General features: G+C 32.8%; 2 protein-coding genes and 1 pseudogene across 2 annotated transcripts; all 3 read right to left on the bottom strand.

Annotated features, from left to right (window-relative positions):
- Positions 1-248: 248 nt before the first annotated feature.
- LOC110652686 (arogenate dehydratase 3) lies at positions 249-1,965 on the bottom strand. Its single transcript, XM_021808302.2, has one exon. It carries the CDS (start codon positions 1,852-1,854, stop codon positions 556-558), a length of 1,299 nt encoding a protein of 432 aa, XP_021663994.2. The 5' UTR covers positions 1,855-1,965; the 3' UTR covers positions 249-555.
- A 1,788-nt stretch (positions 1,966-3,753) lies between these two features.
- LOC131172514 (arogenate dehydratase 3-like) lies at positions 3,754-5,194 on the bottom strand (annotated as a pseudogene).
- A 5,285-nt stretch (positions 5,195-10,479) lies between these two features.
- Positions 10,480-18,926, bottom strand: LOC110652606 (nucleobase-ascorbate transporter 12). Its single transcript, XM_058133391.1, has 10 exons — positions 18,131-18,926; positions 17,370-17,467; positions 17,094-17,264; positions 16,150-16,250; positions 14,436-14,571; positions 14,224-14,274; positions 13,410-13,697; positions 12,549-12,783; positions 11,697-11,983; positions 10,480-11,074 (listed from the first exon to the last, which is right to left on the bottom strand). The coding sequence occupies exons 1-10, from the start codon at positions 18,660-18,662 to the stop codon at positions 10,853-10,855; spliced, it is 2,121 nt and encodes a 706-aa protein (XP_057989374.1). The 5' UTR covers positions 18,663-18,926; the 3' UTR covers positions 10,480-10,852.
- Between the last annotated feature and the right edge of the window lie 275 nt (positions 18,927-19,201).

Raw genomic sequence — 19,201 nt, 5'->3', positions numbered from 1 at the left:
TCCACCACCAGTTCGAAAATCCACCACCAACCCAAAATTTGGCAGTTTTGTTCTCGTAGCTCGCAACCCTCGACATTGCTCATCAATGTTTGCATGCCCGCAACAACAAGGGTGTGAATAGAATCTTCAAATACTAACTCAAACAAATGCTTATAGTTCATACGTAATAAATAATTGGCTTGCTGAAATTGACATTCATATGTATATAAGAAGTAAATTGACAAGTGAACAAAAAAAGAAAAAACACATGGGAAAAGTTTTATGATATATTCATTTTTTCATGTCCCTTTTACTTACAAGGGTCTCTTCAAATTACATAGCATACAAAGGTACAAGGAAAGGATTGAGTGCCAAATGGTATTCACATTCTTACCCGTTACAGTCACAACTGTTTTTAATTTTAATATTTACCCCAACATAGACTTCCATTGTTGAGTTAAAAATTCCCAATTGAAAAATAATTTAAAAAAAAATATCAATTACCCTTTGTTGTAGACATAATAATACTTTCAGGTTTTTTTTTTTTTTAATCGAATTTTCTATTGGTGGGTTTTGCTAATCTCCGCTTGATGGGCACCAAGGGGTCATGTCCATTGGATAGCTGCCCAACACCCTCAAGAAAGACGTGAACTCTTGCACCTCCGCCAATGCGTTTTGTGCCCTAACATCTGCCATTGACGCTTCGAAATCTACATAAAACATGTACTCGAAGTGCTTTGCTGTGCCGATATTTGCATTGTCTACTAGCCTAATAGGGCAGCTTCGGCGTGGCCGTGATTCGATCTTTGTTAAGCTGATGTTACGAAACGCGAAAGCTGATAGCACTTTAAAAAGCACGCTCGTCCCTTGCTCGTGTGCGAATACGATGCTCGTCTTGAATGGTCGGTCCGTGCGCGGGATTATCGGCTCACGGGCCAACATCACGAACCGTGTCACATTGTTTGAGTCGTCGTGGATTCCATCGGCCAGTATCTGTAGTCCATAGAGCTCTGCTGCTCGTGCGCTAGCTATGGCTGCTGTGTCACGAAGGTTGTTGGTAGCTATGTACTCTGCAGCTCCAGCCGTGTCGTCTACTGCCTCTCGAGCGGCATTTAGTCCGAGTTTAGTGAGTGTCAGCTCGCATTGTGCAAGTGCTTGAGGATGAGAGATCACTCGAGTAATGTACTCTTTGCGGACGCCGGGAAGGGCTAAGAGACAATGGTGGACTGGTAATTGTACTTCACCAACAATGTGGAGGCGATGGCGGAGAAGCAAATCGTAATTTCTATGAATAGATCCCCCCAGAGAATTCTCAATTGGTAAAACCGCACGATCTGCAATCCAAAGCTCCACTGCCTGGAAAGCCACCTCAAATTGATCACAGGGGATAGCTTCACAATTTGGATAAGCTCTCTCCGCTGCAGCCTCCGAATATGCCCCGGGAACTCCTTGATAAGCCACACGGAGATGAGAGCCGTGCATAGGAGCTGGTGAGAGATCCGTAATAGTCAACGGCTTCATCAGCTTATTGTTATTGGAGTTGCCATCATCACTAGAGTCTTTGTTGAGAGGGACTAAATCAAGATCCATAGAGGTCTTATGACCATTGATGGCAGCGACATGGTCAGTACTGCCATCGTTGACATAATCTTCACCAGATTTATCAGTAGGCTGCTCTTGAGCAGCAACTTTGCTAGCTAATATAGCGCAAGAGCTCTGCCAGTCGGCTCGACTGGAGCCAACACCATTGGGAAAATAGACAGAATCCGATCGATAGATACAATGAACAAAGAGTTTGTTGGGAGCGAATCGGGTGATGCGACGCCGAATCGGTATAAAAGACACGAGGGGAGACGAAGGGGAGATCGCCTGCATCGTTAAATTGGTATGTTTTTGTTACGCTGAATCCAATAACAAAAAGAATAGAGGTTTTCTGAAAGCTTGGTGTTCTCTGCAGAAGGGAACGTCAAGCTGAGAAGAAAGAGAGGAGTGGCAAGTCGTTTTTATATGTGAACTACGAAGCGTTTAAGGGCCCCGTTCGGTCAATCTCACACCCACCCCCAGCATTGGTGCGCTCTCTCTCCACCATATGAATATATATATTTTTTTATTCTCTGTTTATTCATATTTACATGTGGATTCAACAGTCTCAGACTCAAATTCAACTTGATCTAGACCAGAGAACTTGCCTTGAAATATTAAAGAAGATTCAGAGGAAGGTGTATGTGTGGGGTTAATCATTATTATTATAGGATAATATATCTAAGTATGAACATATATTTGAAACGTTGAGTGATATAATATTAAAATAGAATAGACTTTAATATAATATAAAAAAATTAAATTAAATTTAATTTTATTTTAAAAATTAACTTAAAATGAAGACGTTTACCTAAATTTTATATAAAACATAAAACCGTTTAATTATTTTAATTACTTTCTAAAAGCCATTAACTAATGCCATAAACATCAAAATAGTAGGTGAAGGTTTTGCGAGGTCAAGACACCAATGGTGACTTTGAATGTCATTTACAATGTAAGAATCTCTTAAGTTCTTTATCGTTTTGTATGGCGTGTTCCTCCTCTATACTAAATTATTAATCATAGGATTAATGAAATAGTTGAATTTTTCATGTTTAAAACGACTGCGGATTAAGCATGTGATGTTATTTTTTTAATTATATAATATAAGGTATGTTATAAATATATTAAATTATTATTAGACCAAGTTAAAAATATTTTAAACCAAATTAGATTTAATTTGATAACTCTTGATTTTAAGATTTTAATCTTAATTAATTTTATAACTAGATTAAGGATTCATTCCCAAGTTAAATACAAGTCATTATAAAATTACTTAATTAGGATTAACTAAAAAACAAACAAATAATTTGTTTGTACTAGATTATATATTGTATCGATTTTGATGATTGTCATAAGATTGTCAAAAATAATATTTTTTTTAATAAAATTAATTTATTTAACCTTTTATTTGCACTAGATTATATATTGTGTGAATACCCAATAATATTAATTTAATTAACAATAATAAGAGCTTTACTTTTTTATCAATATTTTCAAATTTAATTAAAATTTTTAATTTTATCAATTTAATACTTAATTTTTTGAATTAGCTTGAGTCAATTTATGCGTATTGTGATAATTTTTTAAAATAATTTTAATGATGTATTCCTTCATATTCGACATTATTTCTCGAATTAATTTAATAATTTCATAATTTTTTAAATAATTTTTATGTGTTTTCAAGAGAATCAAACCTCAATTTTTACTAACTAAGCTTGTTGAGTTGATAATTACCCTTTTTTTTTTTCTTTTTACATAGGAAGTTGAAAGCTTTTGCTTTTTCCTTCTTCAATATTTAGTCATGGAAAAAGCATAATGGATATAATTTCACACCCAACAAGCCTCTACCTAATTATCCACCTACATCCAGTGGGAAATGTAGAAAAAAAAAATTTCTAGGTTAATATTATAAAGAGAATTTAATAATTAAATTTGTGAGAGGTCAATTTAAATATATATACAAGAAAATATTTTAATAAAAAGAGAGGTCAATTGACCTCTATTTTTTTGAAGTGAATCTATCAAAACTTTGTTGTTTATGCCAAAATACATATATATATGTTGGGTAGTCATGAGGCATTTTGGACTCTAATAATTGGTATGCAATAAATCTTGTAACACCCCAAAAATTTTAAATTTATGAGTATTACCCTTTGTTGTAGACATAATAATACTTTCAGGTTTTTTTTTTAATCGAATTTTCTATTGGTGGGTTTTGCTAATCTCCGCTTGATGGGCACCAAGGGTCATGTCCAGTGGATAGCTGCCCAACAACCTCAAGAAAGACGTGAACTCTTGCACCTCCGCCAATGCGTTTTGTGCCCTAACATCTGCCATTGACGCTTCGAAATCTACATAAAACATGTACTCGAAGTGCTTTGCTGTGCCGATATTTGCATTGTCTACTAGCCTAATAGGGCAGCTTCGGCGTGGCCGTGATTCGATCTTTGTTAAGCTGATGTTACGAAACGCGAAAGCTGATAGCACTTTAAAAAGCACGCTCGTCCCTTGCTCGTGTGCGAATACGATGCTCGTCTTGAATGGTCGGTCCGTGCGCGGGATTATCGGCTCACGGGCCAACATCACGAACCGTGTCACATTGTTTGAGTCGTCGTGGATTCCATCGGCCAGTATCTGTAGTCCATAGAGCTCTGCTGCTCGTGCGCTAGCTATGGCTGCTGTGTCACGAAGGTTGTTGGTAGCTATGTACTCTGCAGCTCCAGCCGTGTCGTCTACTGCCTCTCGAGCGGCATTTAGTCCGAGTTTAGTGAGTGTCAGCTCGCATTGTGCAAGTGCTTGAGGATGAGAGATCACTCGAGTAATGTACTCTTTGCGGACGCCGGGAAGGGCTAAGAGACAATGGTGGACTGGTAATTGTACTTCACCAACAATGTGGAGGCGATGGCGGAGAAGCAAATCGTAATTTCTATGAATAGATCCCCCCAGAGAATTCTCAATTGGTAAAACCGCACGATCTGCAATCCAAAGCTCCACTGCCTGGAAAGCCACCTCAAATTGATCACAGGGGATAGCTTCACAATTTGGATAAGCTCTCTCCGCTGCAGCCTCCGAATATGCCCCGGGAACTCCTTGATAAGCCACACGGAGATGAGAGCCGTGCATAGGAGCTGGTGAGAGATCCGTAATAGTCAACGGCTTCATCAGCTTATTGTTATTGGAGTTGCCATCATCACTAGAGTCTTTGTTGAGAGGGACTAAATCAAGATCCATAGAGGTCTTATGACCATTGATGGCAGCGACATGGTCAGTACTGCCATCGTTGACATAATCTTCACCAGATTTATCAGTAGGCTGCTCTTGAGCAGCAACTTTGCTAGCTAATATAGCGCAAGAGCTCTGCCAGTCGGCTCGACTGGAGCCAACACCATTGGGAAAATAGACAGAATCCGATCGATAGATACAATGAACAAAGAGTTTGTTGGGAGCGAATCGGGTGATGCGACGCCGAATCGGTATAAAAGACACGAGGGGAGACGAAGGGGAGATCGCCTGCATCGTTAAATTGGTATGTTTTTGTTACGCTGAATCCAATAACAAAAAGAATAGAGGTTTTCTGAAAGCTTGGTGTTCTCTGCAGAAGGGAACGTCAAGCTGAGAAGAAAGAGAGGAGTGGCAAGTCGTTTTTATATGTGAACTACGAAGCGTTTAAGGGCCCCGTTCGGTCAATCTCACACCCACCCCCAGCATTGGTGCGCTCTCTCTCCACCATATGAATATATATATTTTTTTATTCTCTGTTTATTCATATTTACATGTGGATTCAACAGTCTCAGACTCAAATTCAACTTGATCTAGACCAGAGAACTTGCCTTGAAATATTAAAGAAGATTCAGAGGAAGGTGTATGTGTGGGGTTAATCATTATTATTATAGGATAATATATCTAAGTATGAACATATATTTGAAACGTTGAGTGATATAATATTAAAATAGAATAGACTTTAATATAATATAAAAAAATTAAATTAAATTTAATTTTATTTTAAAAATTAACTTAAAATGAAGACGTTTACCTAAATTTTATATAAAACATAAAACCGTTTAATTATTTTAATTACTTTCTAAAAGCCATTAACTAATGCCATAAACATCAAAATAGTAGGTGAAGGTTTTGCGTGGTCAAGACACCAATGGTGACTTTGAATGTCATTTACAATGTAAGAATCTCTTAAGTTCTTTGTCGTTTTTGTATGGCGTGTTCCTCCTCTATACTAAATTATTAATCATAGGATTAATGAAATAGTTGAATTTTTCATGTTTAAAACGACTGCGGATTAAGCATGTGATGTTATTTTTTTAATTATATAATATAAGGTATGTTATAAATATATTAAATTATTATTAGACCAAGTTAAAAATATTTTAAACCAAATTAGATTTAATTTGATAACTCTTGATTTTAAGATTTTAATCTTAATTAATTTTATAACTAGATTAAGGATTCATTCCCAAGCTAAATATAAGTCATTATAAAATTACTTAATTAGGATTAACTAAAAAACAAACAAATAATTTATTTGTAATAGATTATATATTGTATCCATTTTGATGATTGTCATAAAATTGTCAAAAATAATTTTTTTTTTACTAAAATTAATTTATTTAACCTTTTATTTGCACTAGATTATATATTGTGTGAATACCCAATAATATTAATTTAATTAACAATAATAAGAGCTTTACTTTTTTATCAATATTTTCAAATTTAATTAAAATTTTTAATTTTATCAATTTAATACTTAATTTTTTGAATTAGCTTGAGTCAATTTATGCGTATTGTGATAATTTTTTAAAATAATTTTAATGATGTATTCCTTCATATTCGACATTATTTCTCGCATTAATTTAATAATTTCATAATTTTTAAAATAATTTTTATGTGTTTTCAAGAGAATCAAACTTCAATTTTTGCTAATTAAGCTTGTTGAGTTGATAATTACCCTTTTTTTTTTCTTTTCACATAGGAAGTTGAAAGCTTTTTCTTTTTCCTTCTTCCATATTTAGTCATGGAAAAAGCATAATGGATATAATTTCACACCCAACAAGCCTCTACCTAATTATCCACCTACATCCAGTGGGAAATGTAGAAAAAAAAAATTATAGGTTAATATTATATAGAGAATTTAATAATTAAATTTGTGAGAGGTCAATTTAAATATATATACAAGAAAATATTTTAATAAAAAGAGAGGTCAATTGACCTCTATTTTTTTGAAGTGAATCTATCAAAACTTTGTTGTTTATGCCAAAATACATATATATATATATGTTGGGTAGTCATGAGGCATTTTGGACTCTAATAATTGGTATGCAATAAATCTGAAATTATTTTTAGAACTATAATATTTTAAATTTAAATTATATTCAAAATCAAATGAAATTAAAAAAAAAAAACCATCCCATAATTATAGATGAAGGAAGGAAGTAGATAATAAAGCTAAGCTTAAGAAGCAAATTGAAGTGAAGAATTATTCAAGGCAAAGATGATGAGAGGGTGTGATTTATTATTTTTATTTAAATCCCACAAAACAATTAAAATAAATTATATATGTATAAAGTGTTAGCATCATATCACAAAGTTGCAACTTCTAGATAGTATTAATTTAACTAGATTAGAAGAAGCTTATTTAGTTTTGACCCGTAGTTAAAGGTATATAATTTATCTGACAGATTCAAGTTTGAGTCCCTATTTTCTCAATTATTAGAAAAAAAAAACTATAAACTTTTGAACTCCAACAACTATATACATTTTTTTATATTTATAAAAAAAAATAAAAAAAAGGTTTGATTTTTTTCTTGCTTTAACTATTTCCTTTGCCAAACTCAAAACTTTTAAAAAATTTTCAATCTCTTAATTCAACTATAATATATGTAAGCTTCGTTTACAATTGTCAAGAGATTTAAAAAATATATTTTAAAATATTTTTGGAAAAATAATTTAATAAAAAATTATATAATTAGTTTAAAGTTTTCACAATTAAAATATATAAATTTAAATTTAATTATTCTCACTATTAATATAGACATGATAATTAACCAAGTCTAGTGAGAAAAAAAATTTTATATAGCCGATCTAATTAATTTAAAAATAATTTTTTTATTATTTTAATAATATTTAATTAATATATTTAAAAATTTAATTTAATTTTTATAAAATTTTTAACAACAACATAAAATGGATACTAAATTATTTTAAGCTTTGACTTGTTCACAAGATTGCAAGGGAAGGGAAAGGAAAAGAAATTGTGGTAGGTAAGAAATAAATTGAGAGATCAATTTTGCATTCTAACTACCAATTTCTTTTCAATTTATTTATTTATCAATAAATAAATAAAAATAAATCTTAATTTATGGTGTGGAAATTATAATGGCCACATTTATCATGTTCACAAATTCAATTTTTCTTTCTCATATACAGAAAAGCTCAAGCATTACACGTGCACAATTGGTATACGCTGTAGAAAATTTTCCATATGAATGCACAAGGCTCTTAGAAAAAGTGGTCTACAGCTTGATTTTTTCCTTTGCGTATAGCGACCGCTTTGACTGCTGTTTACCTGCTATCTATCAAATTCATCATTTTCATCATCAAATTTTGTCTTTTTTACATATATTATTTAAGTTTTTATTTTATTTTATGAAAAATAATTATATGTATAAATTTTTTTTTATGTAAATTTTTTTTTTTAAAATATTTTTTTATTTTTATTATTTAATTATAATATTAATTTAATAATATATATCTATTTTTATATTTTAATAAGATTATCAGGCTTTTTAGAATGACTTTCTTTATTAAAAAAAAATTACTTTTATTAAAAATAGTGTGATATTTTCTTTAATTAAAAAATATTTTCTATTGTTTAATTTTTTAAATTCTTTAAATAATAAAAATGTGAACCATAAAATAATCAGAACTTAAATTATCAATATTGGACGTCAATTTGAGATAATTTATTAGTATTTTTTTTAGTATATATTTATTTAATTTAAAATTTATCATTTTTATAATAGAAAAATACATTGATTTGCCATTCATTGAATTCTTAAGATTTTCTTAAAGAAAATGGAGGTGTCAAACATTGAATTATTTAGCATAACAAGTAGATATTTGAGCATTTAATTGATTAATTAAATCATGTCTCAATAATCCACATTGCAATTAGGGGAAATGCTAATATATATATATAGAGAGAGAGAGAGAGGGAGAGAGAGAGAGAGCCTTAAAATTAGAACTTAATTTGATTAATAAAGTGAAGCATGAACCCAATAAAGATAAAATAGTTTTTTTAAAAAATATTTTACTTGCAATCAATTTCAAAGGAAAGTTTAGTCTAGATTGTTGATTTGATATTTGATAGAGAAGAGAACTATATTAATTGATAATAGGGTTCACTAGAGAAATGGTATTTTTTACAAAAGAAAACAGATATATATGATTAATTCTAATGATTTTTCCTAAAAATCTCCATACACAAAATTTTGATAAGATTTTAAAAAAATATAAAATATTTATCTAATTTCAATGCAATGGAATAGATGGATGATGGATGATCTCAATTTATAAAAATTGATTTATAAGTATTTAATTTTTATAAATTAATTTGAACTGATAAGTATTTAAAATTTTAAACATTTATGTATTTAATTAAAATGCTTATAAGTGACTGATAAATAGTTAATGTGTTTAATAAAAAATAAATTATAAATATATTTATTATTTAAATAACTAAAAAGATATTAAATAAAATTTATAATGAAATTTTAAAAATTAAATGAGAATAATATAATAAAATACTTTCTCAAACTCATTTATAAGTATCATAATGAAAGTTAGATCCTAAATTTTTTTTTTTAATTTATAGGCTCAATTTATGAATTCAAAACATGTCAATCTATTTTTAATTATAAGATAATACAAGCACCCTTTTAAGTTAGAAATAGGGAAAAAAACATTCTTGTTAGAACAAAAATTTACCATCTATCAGCAAACTTAGATTTTGAATTCCACTTAACAATTAACTTCCATTTAAAGTATCTTCATATGTATCATCCAAATTAATTAATAATCTCAATTAATTGAGAAATCCAATTGCATACAAATGAATTATAAAGCAAACTAACAAATCTTCTAAATCTTTGTTAAATATTAAGCTTAGATTATAAGTTTTGTATCATATATATATTAGTGGGACAACCCATATGTATTAATTAATTAATTAAAAAAAATATATGATTTTCTATCATTAAGATCTAAAATCTTTCCTTGTGCCATTTAATTGTGGCTAAAATAAAACTAATAATAAATTCATATTGACAAAATCTTGGGGCTTCTAAAGGCTAAATTTGATAGTTGAGAAGTATAAGCAACTTTTAGGGTACTGTTAGATATATAATGACCTTATTAATTAAAGTGTAATGGCAATTTGCAGACATAATTAACAGAGAATGCTTGGTATACAGAGATATCATATGATCAAGACATATGTAAAGCCCAATTTAACACACTTTAATATACTAATTAGAACTTCGCAGTTCTAACTCTGAAGATAACACCAATAGTCCAATACCAAAAAGTCAAATCTCTAAACCCATAACCTTCTAGCAGTGTTGTTTCAAGTGACTTAAATGGACAAAGATTAAAATATATATATATATATATATATATATATATATATATATATATATATATATATATATATATATATATTGAAAAAAGAGAAACTTAGATAATGACGTTAGTGGTGATGATATATGCCAAGAACAAGAAGTTTAGAAAAATGCTGTTAAATGAAATGATGTGCTCCATCACATTAGAATAAGAAGAACTAGAACTACAAATTTACAGGAACCTTAGAAAGGTTAAAGAAAAGAAAATTGTTGTAGAATCCTGCAATTGTTGACGAAACTCGTTAAGAATATAATTGAGAAAAAAATATACATGATGAGGATGAATTCTCAGTGTTCTAAGAGTAGAAAGTCCCTCTAGACAATTTTTAATGACTCAAAACTAGATACATTGTTGATAATTTAAAATTACAACACAATGAGATCCCTATGGACCCTCAAATGTACACAACTAACTCAACCAATAGTCCCAAGAAGGCCATGCAGTGTGAGAAAAATCATTTTGTTTCCCCCTGCTATTTTACCATTTCAGCTCAAGGAACTTGTATCTGGAATCAGAAGGAAGCAGAAATCATCCCCTTTGAATAGGAGCTCTACACTGCAATGATGGGCATCACACTAACTAAGGCATCCTTGGTCTCTCAAAGCCCAACCCATTTCACCCATCTGAAAACCCGGCCCACTCTGAAGGGCAACTCATAGTCTTTGGTAACGGCAGGCTCCCTCCTTGCTGCCTCTGTGTCGTACCATTCGTACACTCCACGCTCTTGTTGACTGCCAGGTACAGTGTTGTCCAGGATAACAGCCACCAGGAATGCAATCACCATATGTAAGGATAATAACGTGTTTAAAAGGTAGTTCAACTGCAAAGCCAACACATTTACCAAAATTTGTTACAAAGTTCTGTAATGTCAAATCCCCAAAGAGCAGATTTTGATCTGAAAATTAGACCACGGTGTATTTAGAGATTATGTTGCACCGTAGGTCTCTTTTGAGACTTCTGATAGAAGTGAGAGTTAAAAACATTGGAGTTGGAGCCTTACACAAAGAAGAAGAAGAAGAAGAAGAAATGCTGAATGAAAAATCACACAAAAATACATCTGGTTTCTATATTCAAAAGGTAAACTCAAAAGAACATAGTTAAATAATATTCAAGATAACAGCTAAAAAGAATTGTAAAAGCATCCATTAAATTTAAGACAATCTTGATTTGAGAAGTTATATGTAGCCATCCTATTTCTTAAGCCCATCCTAGATCCTGCTTAAGATAGATAAGGAGGATGGACGATGCAATTGTGATAAAGCAGGTTTTGACTGGCCACAAGGGAAAAAATGAGTGAGCCAATCCCAGACAAGGTTAGTTCATTGCTTGTAAGTTTTAGATATCTCACTTTACTACCAACAAATAAATATAAATTGAGATTCATGTAAAAAAAGCACAACTTTTATAAATATTTAAGGACAAGTAGAAAACAAGAGACATACCCCTCCATATTTGCTGCGGAATGGTCCATGAGAGGCAACAATGTAAGGCTGAAAATAACTGGGAACAGACAAGTTACCATTTGGGGAGATGCCATATTGCTGAAAATATGCTGGCACTGAAAGTGAGAAGAATAAAGATAGCCCAACTATGATGATATTCCGAGAGCTTCCAGCCTCACTATAGCGTAGATTTGACAATCCTAGTGCTGTAAGCATTGCCCACATGAAGCAAAGGAGAGCAGCAACCATTACTTCAGGAATTGAAGCAATAAACCCTCCAACTTTACCTGGTATATAACAGATTGTTAGGAAGAAGTTAAAGAACGACAGTAACAGGGTGAGAAAAGAAACATTCTAAACAGTCTTCTCACTACGTTGTTATGTTTTATTTCTATTAGTAAAATTCTTTATTCAACAAGCTGTGTCATACTCAGATTTAAAAACAGGAGCTCTAATGAGAACTTATGAGATTAATGAGAATGAGGCGCAAGCAAACTGCTCCCACCCCAACTACCATCCAATCCCCTCCCACCTTGCTATCCGAAAATAGCTAAATCAATAAATCCAAACTCATTAACAAGGCAGATATTGTTAGTGATGTTATTGAGAGTACTGTGGACCAAAAACATTTATCAAATACAAATAACCAATTTCAAATGCTGAGAATGTTTTTTGCAGGACATCTGTAGTACAATGCAGATGTATTACATTGTCTTATCTTTTTGCAAATCAAATATCCTTTAGCATTCAAATTGTGATGTATGCTTTTGACAGACAATGGAAAAAGATATCAGGTTTTTATGCTCTGATGAGGAAACTTATAGAATAAAAACATGATATGATAACACGTACCTACAAGGGACAAAAGAATCAGAATGCATGCACCTAATTCAACTGCTCTGCGACTTCCCATTTTAGTCACAGCAATAGTGTGCACATTCTCAGTTAGGGTTGTAGAGCCAGTTCCAGTACCCCAAAGACCAGCCAATACACTAGAAAGTCCTTCAAGGCCAATCCCCCGACTGAGAACACCTTGGGTTGGAGGTCTAGATGCCACCAACAATGATGATGCATGATATGAGCCAACCTAGTTTCAAACCAAAAGATAAATCAGGAAGTATCATCTAACTTTATCCAGTACATCATATAGCAGATTTATAAAAAAAAAAAAAAAAAGCAACCATGTCTTTTGACTTTTTAGTTTAACGCATAACAAATTCAACAATAAATGCTAGAAATTTGATGTTTATGGCTTTATGTATTAGCGTATTACTTTCTCAATAGACAGTTGCCAAATCCAATGCTGAAAACAATAGTTGAATTCATAATTTTGACACCATATACAAATTTGTTTATGTTTCTACATCGGAACATTATTTACTTTGGAAAGACATCACTACTAGAGAAATGCAAGAAGTGGAAAGTATTGAACAAGTCAATTCAGAAATTCACAAGTTCTCCAGATGAAAGTGAATCTTGTAATATTTTGAAATTCTTAAAAGTGAAGATTTATATTTTTAACAAAAAGCATTACGATAATGAATCAAGTTAAGGTCAATTTTAAAGACAACAAACCCAAGTTTGTGATAAAATCATGTTCACAAGTTCATAAATATCATGGAAAATGTGAATTTTAAAAATAACAGCTCTTAGGCCAATGTATGCATATGTGCCTGTAAGAAGATTCAACATAACCATTAACAAGGAACTAACCGAATCCACAGATGCGATAATGGACACCGCACACATAACAAGAGCCATTTTCCACTCGAAGACAGGAGTACCCCATTGTAAGGGATAAGGAAACCTAAACCATGGGGAAGATTTCAATGCATGAGAAGTATCAACTCGACAGTGCTTCATCCTGGAAACATGCTTTCTGCAGTGGTCAGATATAATATTTGAAGCAGGAATATTTGGATCACAACCTTTGTAACTGTAGGCTCCTGCTTCAGTCAGAAGGAAAGCAGCTGCCCATGTGATCGCTAGACCCAGTGGAACCTGGTCATGAAAAGATAGCAATATTACATTCAAGAGTATGACACAACATACGCAAACCTAACAATTACAAAAACTTGAGTTGTCAGAGATGCAACATTCTAAAGGTGTAATTTGGACCAGGGACTTCTTCACTTTTGCTACTCTATTAAGAATGCTAAAGTCTGTATCGCTTTGCACTTACATTCCACCAGCAAGTCCATGTAGTTTGTCCCACTTGGGTTGCCTAATGGGCCATTTACATTTTTTGCTTGTTTTGTTGGTCCTACAAGTGAAAGTGGGTGTTAAATAGGAAGTCCCAATTTTATTGTGAAATAGGATCTGACACAAGTCTCAAAGTTGCATGGATCTCTCCAATCAATTGCTTAGGCTTATAAATGTGAAGTACAAATAGCAATTGCAGAATATATTATGGAAAATCAATCAGAAAGAGTATCGGATACGTGCATTAAGGGTAGAAGGAATAGAAAAAAAAAATCAACAATGAAAAAAGGATGATTGAAACATAAATTTGTCAAAGTAAACTTACCGCATAAATGAGAAAAACACGATGACCAAAAACAGATATCTTACGAAGATACTGCAAAGAGTAAGAAAGAAAAAAAAAGATCAATTGGCAAATAACTGATTTTTTTTTTTTTTTAATTCTTGAACAGGGAGAGAGGATAGATTATAATATTTTCAGCAATACCAAATTAAAATAAAAAGATCTTCCAAAAAAAAAAAAAGGAGAAAACTTACAAGAGAAAAAAAAATAACCAGTAGTATCTGAACCACACCAATCTCAAGACAGTTTCCAACCAGTGGAAAACCATAACTATAAAATGAAAGTCCAACAGCAGCAATGGTTGGGGCAACAACCACTGGATTGATCAACCTGGAAGGCAAGAGATAAACCAAGTTGAGTTATTTGGCATGTCCCACAAAAGGCCCGACATCTGGCACATCAAATTCTTTGCAACACAAAGTTTCATTACTGGAACATGAAGAAGCTATACTGAGAGAATGCAAGACAAGAGGTTACTACTTACCAGTGGATGCAATCAAATGTCTCAATCACATTTTATTGGACAATATCATCTTTCATTCTCCAACAACTGTGCAATATTGAGGGAATTTTGAAACCAAAAGAATGGTTTACTGTATGGCTTACATTGGATGACTAATAGGGTCCCCCTCTATACTCAACAACCAGCCATAATGTAGGATGAAATATAAGCTTTAGGTTGATTACAAAATAACTTATCATCGATTCTTGTACCTAATAGGAATAAGACTGCACGTTAAGAGCAGCATAGATGAGCCAGTAACCTCAAGGGAGCCAACCTCAGGCCTAACCAACCGACCAATCCATGCATGTAGGCAACCGTAAAAGCTAGTTATATTTTAGTGTGCATTTGACACAGGATTAAAGGAACGAGGGTGAGGGTAAGAAGTTATAGGATTAAAAATTGAGGGTGTAAGGAGTTTTTTTTTTTTTAGTGGGTTGTTGGGGGGGGGGGGGGGCGCGGGGTTTTTGGGGGAGGTATTGAAGAAAATTGACCCAAAAAAAAAAAAAAAGAATCAAGTATGCTTGGTGCAAGAGAAAATAACAATAAAGTAATATATTATAACAGCATTGATAATAGTTAAAACCCATCCATGACTGTTAATTTAACAGTAAGACGGTAGTATAATGATAAATGGTGAAAAAAAAAAAAAACTTTTTCCCTTTCCTTTAACCACAGGGATTTGGTTCACCTAACCCCAAAAGGAGGTTAAATTTAACTCTTTCTACCAAACAAAGGGTAAAAGAGATGAATGTTACTCCATTAAGATTTCAACAACCCTTTCTTTCCCCCTCTCATGACAAACACTCATAGTGGACATTTCACCAAAGTAGCAACAAGCTAAAGACCAAATACCATAACATGAAATAGGTGGAAATTCATCCCCTGGCTACAAAAACCACAAGCAACTGATTACATCCCCTCACTCAGAAAGGCTTAATGATTAAAAAAAAAGTGTCTCGAATCCAGACAACCTATAGAAAGGTCTCATGTTCATAGAGGGGAATTATAGCTATGAGCATAAGAATAGGAAGTGATCATATTCATAGGCGATAAATTATCATTAGATTAGTGTCACCCATCATTGTTGAGTCTCATGTTGTAATAATAAAGTAACAATAATAATCTCAGGTAAAGCATGTTAAAGATGGGATACACTTAATTAATAATGAATTATGTTTGATACTACTCAATAAATAACATGTCCTACAATTCCAAAAAACAAGTCCCACTCTGTTTAAGCTATTAACTTTACAAAAAACGATTTAATCACTTTCTGCAATCTGTTGTTCACACATTTGCAATGTATAAATGGAATACAAAAATGAGAGAGCAAGGTAGCTTCTTTTTTTTTTTAATATAAGAGTGAGGTAAACATGTAACAAGGATAGCTGTTGATATCATACCTCAAAAATACAGACATCAATCCGCTATATCCAAGAAATGCTTGGAAAGCTGAAGCAATAATTATAGCCCCTTGTAGTCTCTTCATAATATGTTTGAAATTCTGCTATAATAAATTATTGTTAGAAATCTTGTTAAAACTTTATCAAAAAAAAATCTTGTCAAAACTAAAGGGTGCCTTTGGTGTAATAGTAAATACATCAACCCTCCCCAAAACCCACTAGTGTGGGATGCTTTGTACAACTAGACATGAAAATGAATTTTCATTTAGAATTATAATTATTGTAAAACCATGAAATTGCTTGAATGTGCTTTGTGATTTGAAAAATTAACCAGTAAATAGTTCAATAATGATTGATTTATATGTTGATGAAAGTTCAATCTCTAATCAAGGATACATCCAAACAGGTCAATTCTCCTACATTTATCATTTCTGTACCTACCATCTTTCTTTGTTCCTTTTCTCATTGTTCCGCATCAGAAACTTAATCTCTATCAACAAATACCAGCAATAATTCCTCTAGACACCAACTCAATATCTTCTACAAGTACTAAAAATTCAAAACAGCCAACTAGGAGAAATTTAGCAACCAATTTTATTAAAATTTAAAGAACAGACAAGACAAAATATCAACCAACCACATTTTACCATCGATGAGCTTACTCCAGGAGCACAAGGAGAATAGTTTGTAGATGGGATAAACAACTGAAGCATACCGTATTTGAGAAGTTCCAAATTAAATCAATTGTAATTTTGTTCTTTTGTATTATACATACATCAGCCCAATTTGGATGTCCAGGTGTGTATGTTGGCAAAAAACTATAACAGGCACAACAATACAAGGTTACCTTTTCATTTGCTAGCATGGTGACAAACCCAAAAAGACAAACACTAACTTGTATATTTACTATTTAACAAACAAGAACCTGAGGAAAAATAACATACATTTCCACTTAATCCTTGGAACTCTGAAGAATTTATTATTGCTAATGCTGGAGCAAGATAAACAAATGATGGGCCTTGTATCAAAGGCAACCTTGACCCAAACGATGTATGCAAAAGTGTTGTCACTCCTGAAATGAAAAGCACCGTTGACACCACCATTGAAGTGTCCTCCTACACCAACTAAGTCCAATCAGATCAAGCAATCCACACTATACTCTCAACTGGACAATGAATATCAAAATTCACAAAAGATTTAAATATTTCACAGCTACTCACATAAGAGCCCCCCATTGCAGGAACAATGACGAGAGGAATGAGAATCAATGAACCTAATATTGAAAGGTAATGCTGGAACCCATATAGACCAATGGGAACTGCAACATTACGCAGCAAACATAAGCCAATTTAAATATATCCACAAAATCAATGAAAAACACAAATTTCTTTAACCTGAAAATCTCTACTTGTGCTTTCTCACAAAAAAAAAAAAAAGAGAGACACTACTTACGCCAATAAACAACAATTCTAACAACAAACACAAAAACCTTCCAAATTGCCAACATATCCAACAAGAAAAATGCATTATTTTCATATGTCAGCATCCATCATCACAATACAAACAAGGGAAAAAAGAGCTAGCTCATTCAAATGACAACTAAAACCAACAAAAGAATAAAGAGTATCGCACAACATCTTATCATCATCAATAAACTGAAAAAATCCGCATACATCATAAAATTAAAGCATCGTCATTTCTTTCAAATTAAAATTTGTTAACTCCCACAATCCCTTAAGAACAAGTCAAACTCCAAACTTCACACAAAACAAAAATGGACCGTTTTAAAATATTACTAAAAATCAATAGAACTCCTTGCTTTACTGTAGCACAACCTGATAATCACTTTAAAGCTCAAGAAACTCATAACAATCAAACAACATCAATTCAGATTAACAGTTAAAACGGTTATAAAAAAAAATTCCGATTCCCTCAGACAGCAAAATCAAACACAGCAACTAATGAAAAAGTCACAACTTACCAAGTCCTGGTGTATCTCTTAGCTCATATTTCATATGGGAATGCCTTCCCACAAACCCATTATCCTCCACAGTTTGTGGTAACACATCAACCACTTCCTCATTCCTCGCGGCTCTCCTCGTACCCTCCGTGGGGGCCGCCGGACCCTGTCCATTAGCTCCATGACCCGACTCTTTCTTAGGAGGCCCACCACCATCAGAGTCTCTCCTCCTCTTCACCGTCTGATCTTTATTCTCAGTTGGTACTGCTGTTTCAGTACCATTCACAGCAGCCGGAGATGGTTTCGTATTCGTAGTCGTCGTCGTGGGAGCTGGTCTCGCTCGACCAGCTTCAAGATCCGGCTGATTATCGGACTGCTCTCTGGGCTTTGGAGGAAGGGAAATCTGACCGGAATCACTAGCATTAGTCTCTCCGGAGAACTTAGGTCGGAACCCAGTTCGCTTAGCCCAAGAGGAAGGCGGTAATGGGGAGGATTCAGGCGCAGGTAGCCATGGACCAGGCTTGGAACGGGTTTTGGGGTCGGAGTTAGACATTTTTATACTAATGAATTCCAGAGAGTCTCCTGGAAGTGCATAATAGGGGTAATGCAGAGCAGATCTAAGGTGAAAAGCTAGGGTTTTAAGAGCTCCATAGGGTTTTTGAAGAGATAAAAGAGCAGCCTTTCTTAGAGAGAGAAAGAGTGAAGCTAGTTCACCTAAGAAGAGGAGTGAAAGAGTGTGAGAGTGAGAGATTTAGAGAGAGAGAGAGAGCGAGAGAGTGATGACAACAGAGAGACAGCTATGAAGAGATAAAAGAGTGCAGTGTGGCGGAAGAGACCAAAACCGCGTTTGCTATTCATTTTATTTATTATTATTTAGGCATTTATGCCCTCTTGAACGGGGTGAGATAAAGCTAAATAAAGGTAAAAAAAAAATATGTATTTAGATTTTTATTTTAATAGAAATGAGTTAACGAATGATAATGATGAGTAAGAATAAGGCTTTTTTTTATTTTATAAATTTTAATTTTTTTATAATTTAAATTTAAATATAAGTAAGAGGAGATGAGCATTAAAAATTATTTTATTTTTTTA

The sequence above is a fragment of the Hevea brasiliensis genome, chromosome 1, assembly GCF_030052815.1.
Source record: "Hevea brasiliensis isolate MT/VB/25A 57/8 chromosome 1, ASM3005281v1, whole genome shotgun sequence".
Lineage (NCBI taxonomy): Eukaryota > Viridiplantae > Streptophyta > Magnoliopsida > Malpighiales > Euphorbiaceae > Hevea > Hevea brasiliensis.
This window is presented reverse-complemented; position numbering and strand designations above follow the sequence as displayed.

What these genes read in the sequence shown, in the direction of transcription:
- LOC110652686 (XM_021808302.2), bottom strand. Translation starts at nt 1,854, where the DNA reads ATGCAGGCGATCTCCCCTTCGTCTCCCCTCGTGTCTTTTATACCGATT.
- LOC110652606 (XM_058133391.1), bottom strand. Translation starts at nt 18,662, where the DNA reads ATGTCTAACTCCGACCCCAAAACCCGTTCCAAGCCTGGTCCATGGCTA. An exon ending in TCCAAGGATTAAGTGGAAAT is followed by an intron (nt 16,251 to 17,093) that starts GTATGTTATTTT and finishes TTATTATAGCAG; the next exon opens with AATTTCAAACATATTATGAA. An exon ending in GTGTTTTTCTCATTTATGCG is followed by an intron (nt 13,698 to 14,223) that starts GTAAGTTTACTT and finishes TTTCATGACCAG; the next exon opens with GTTCCACTGGGTCTAGCGAT.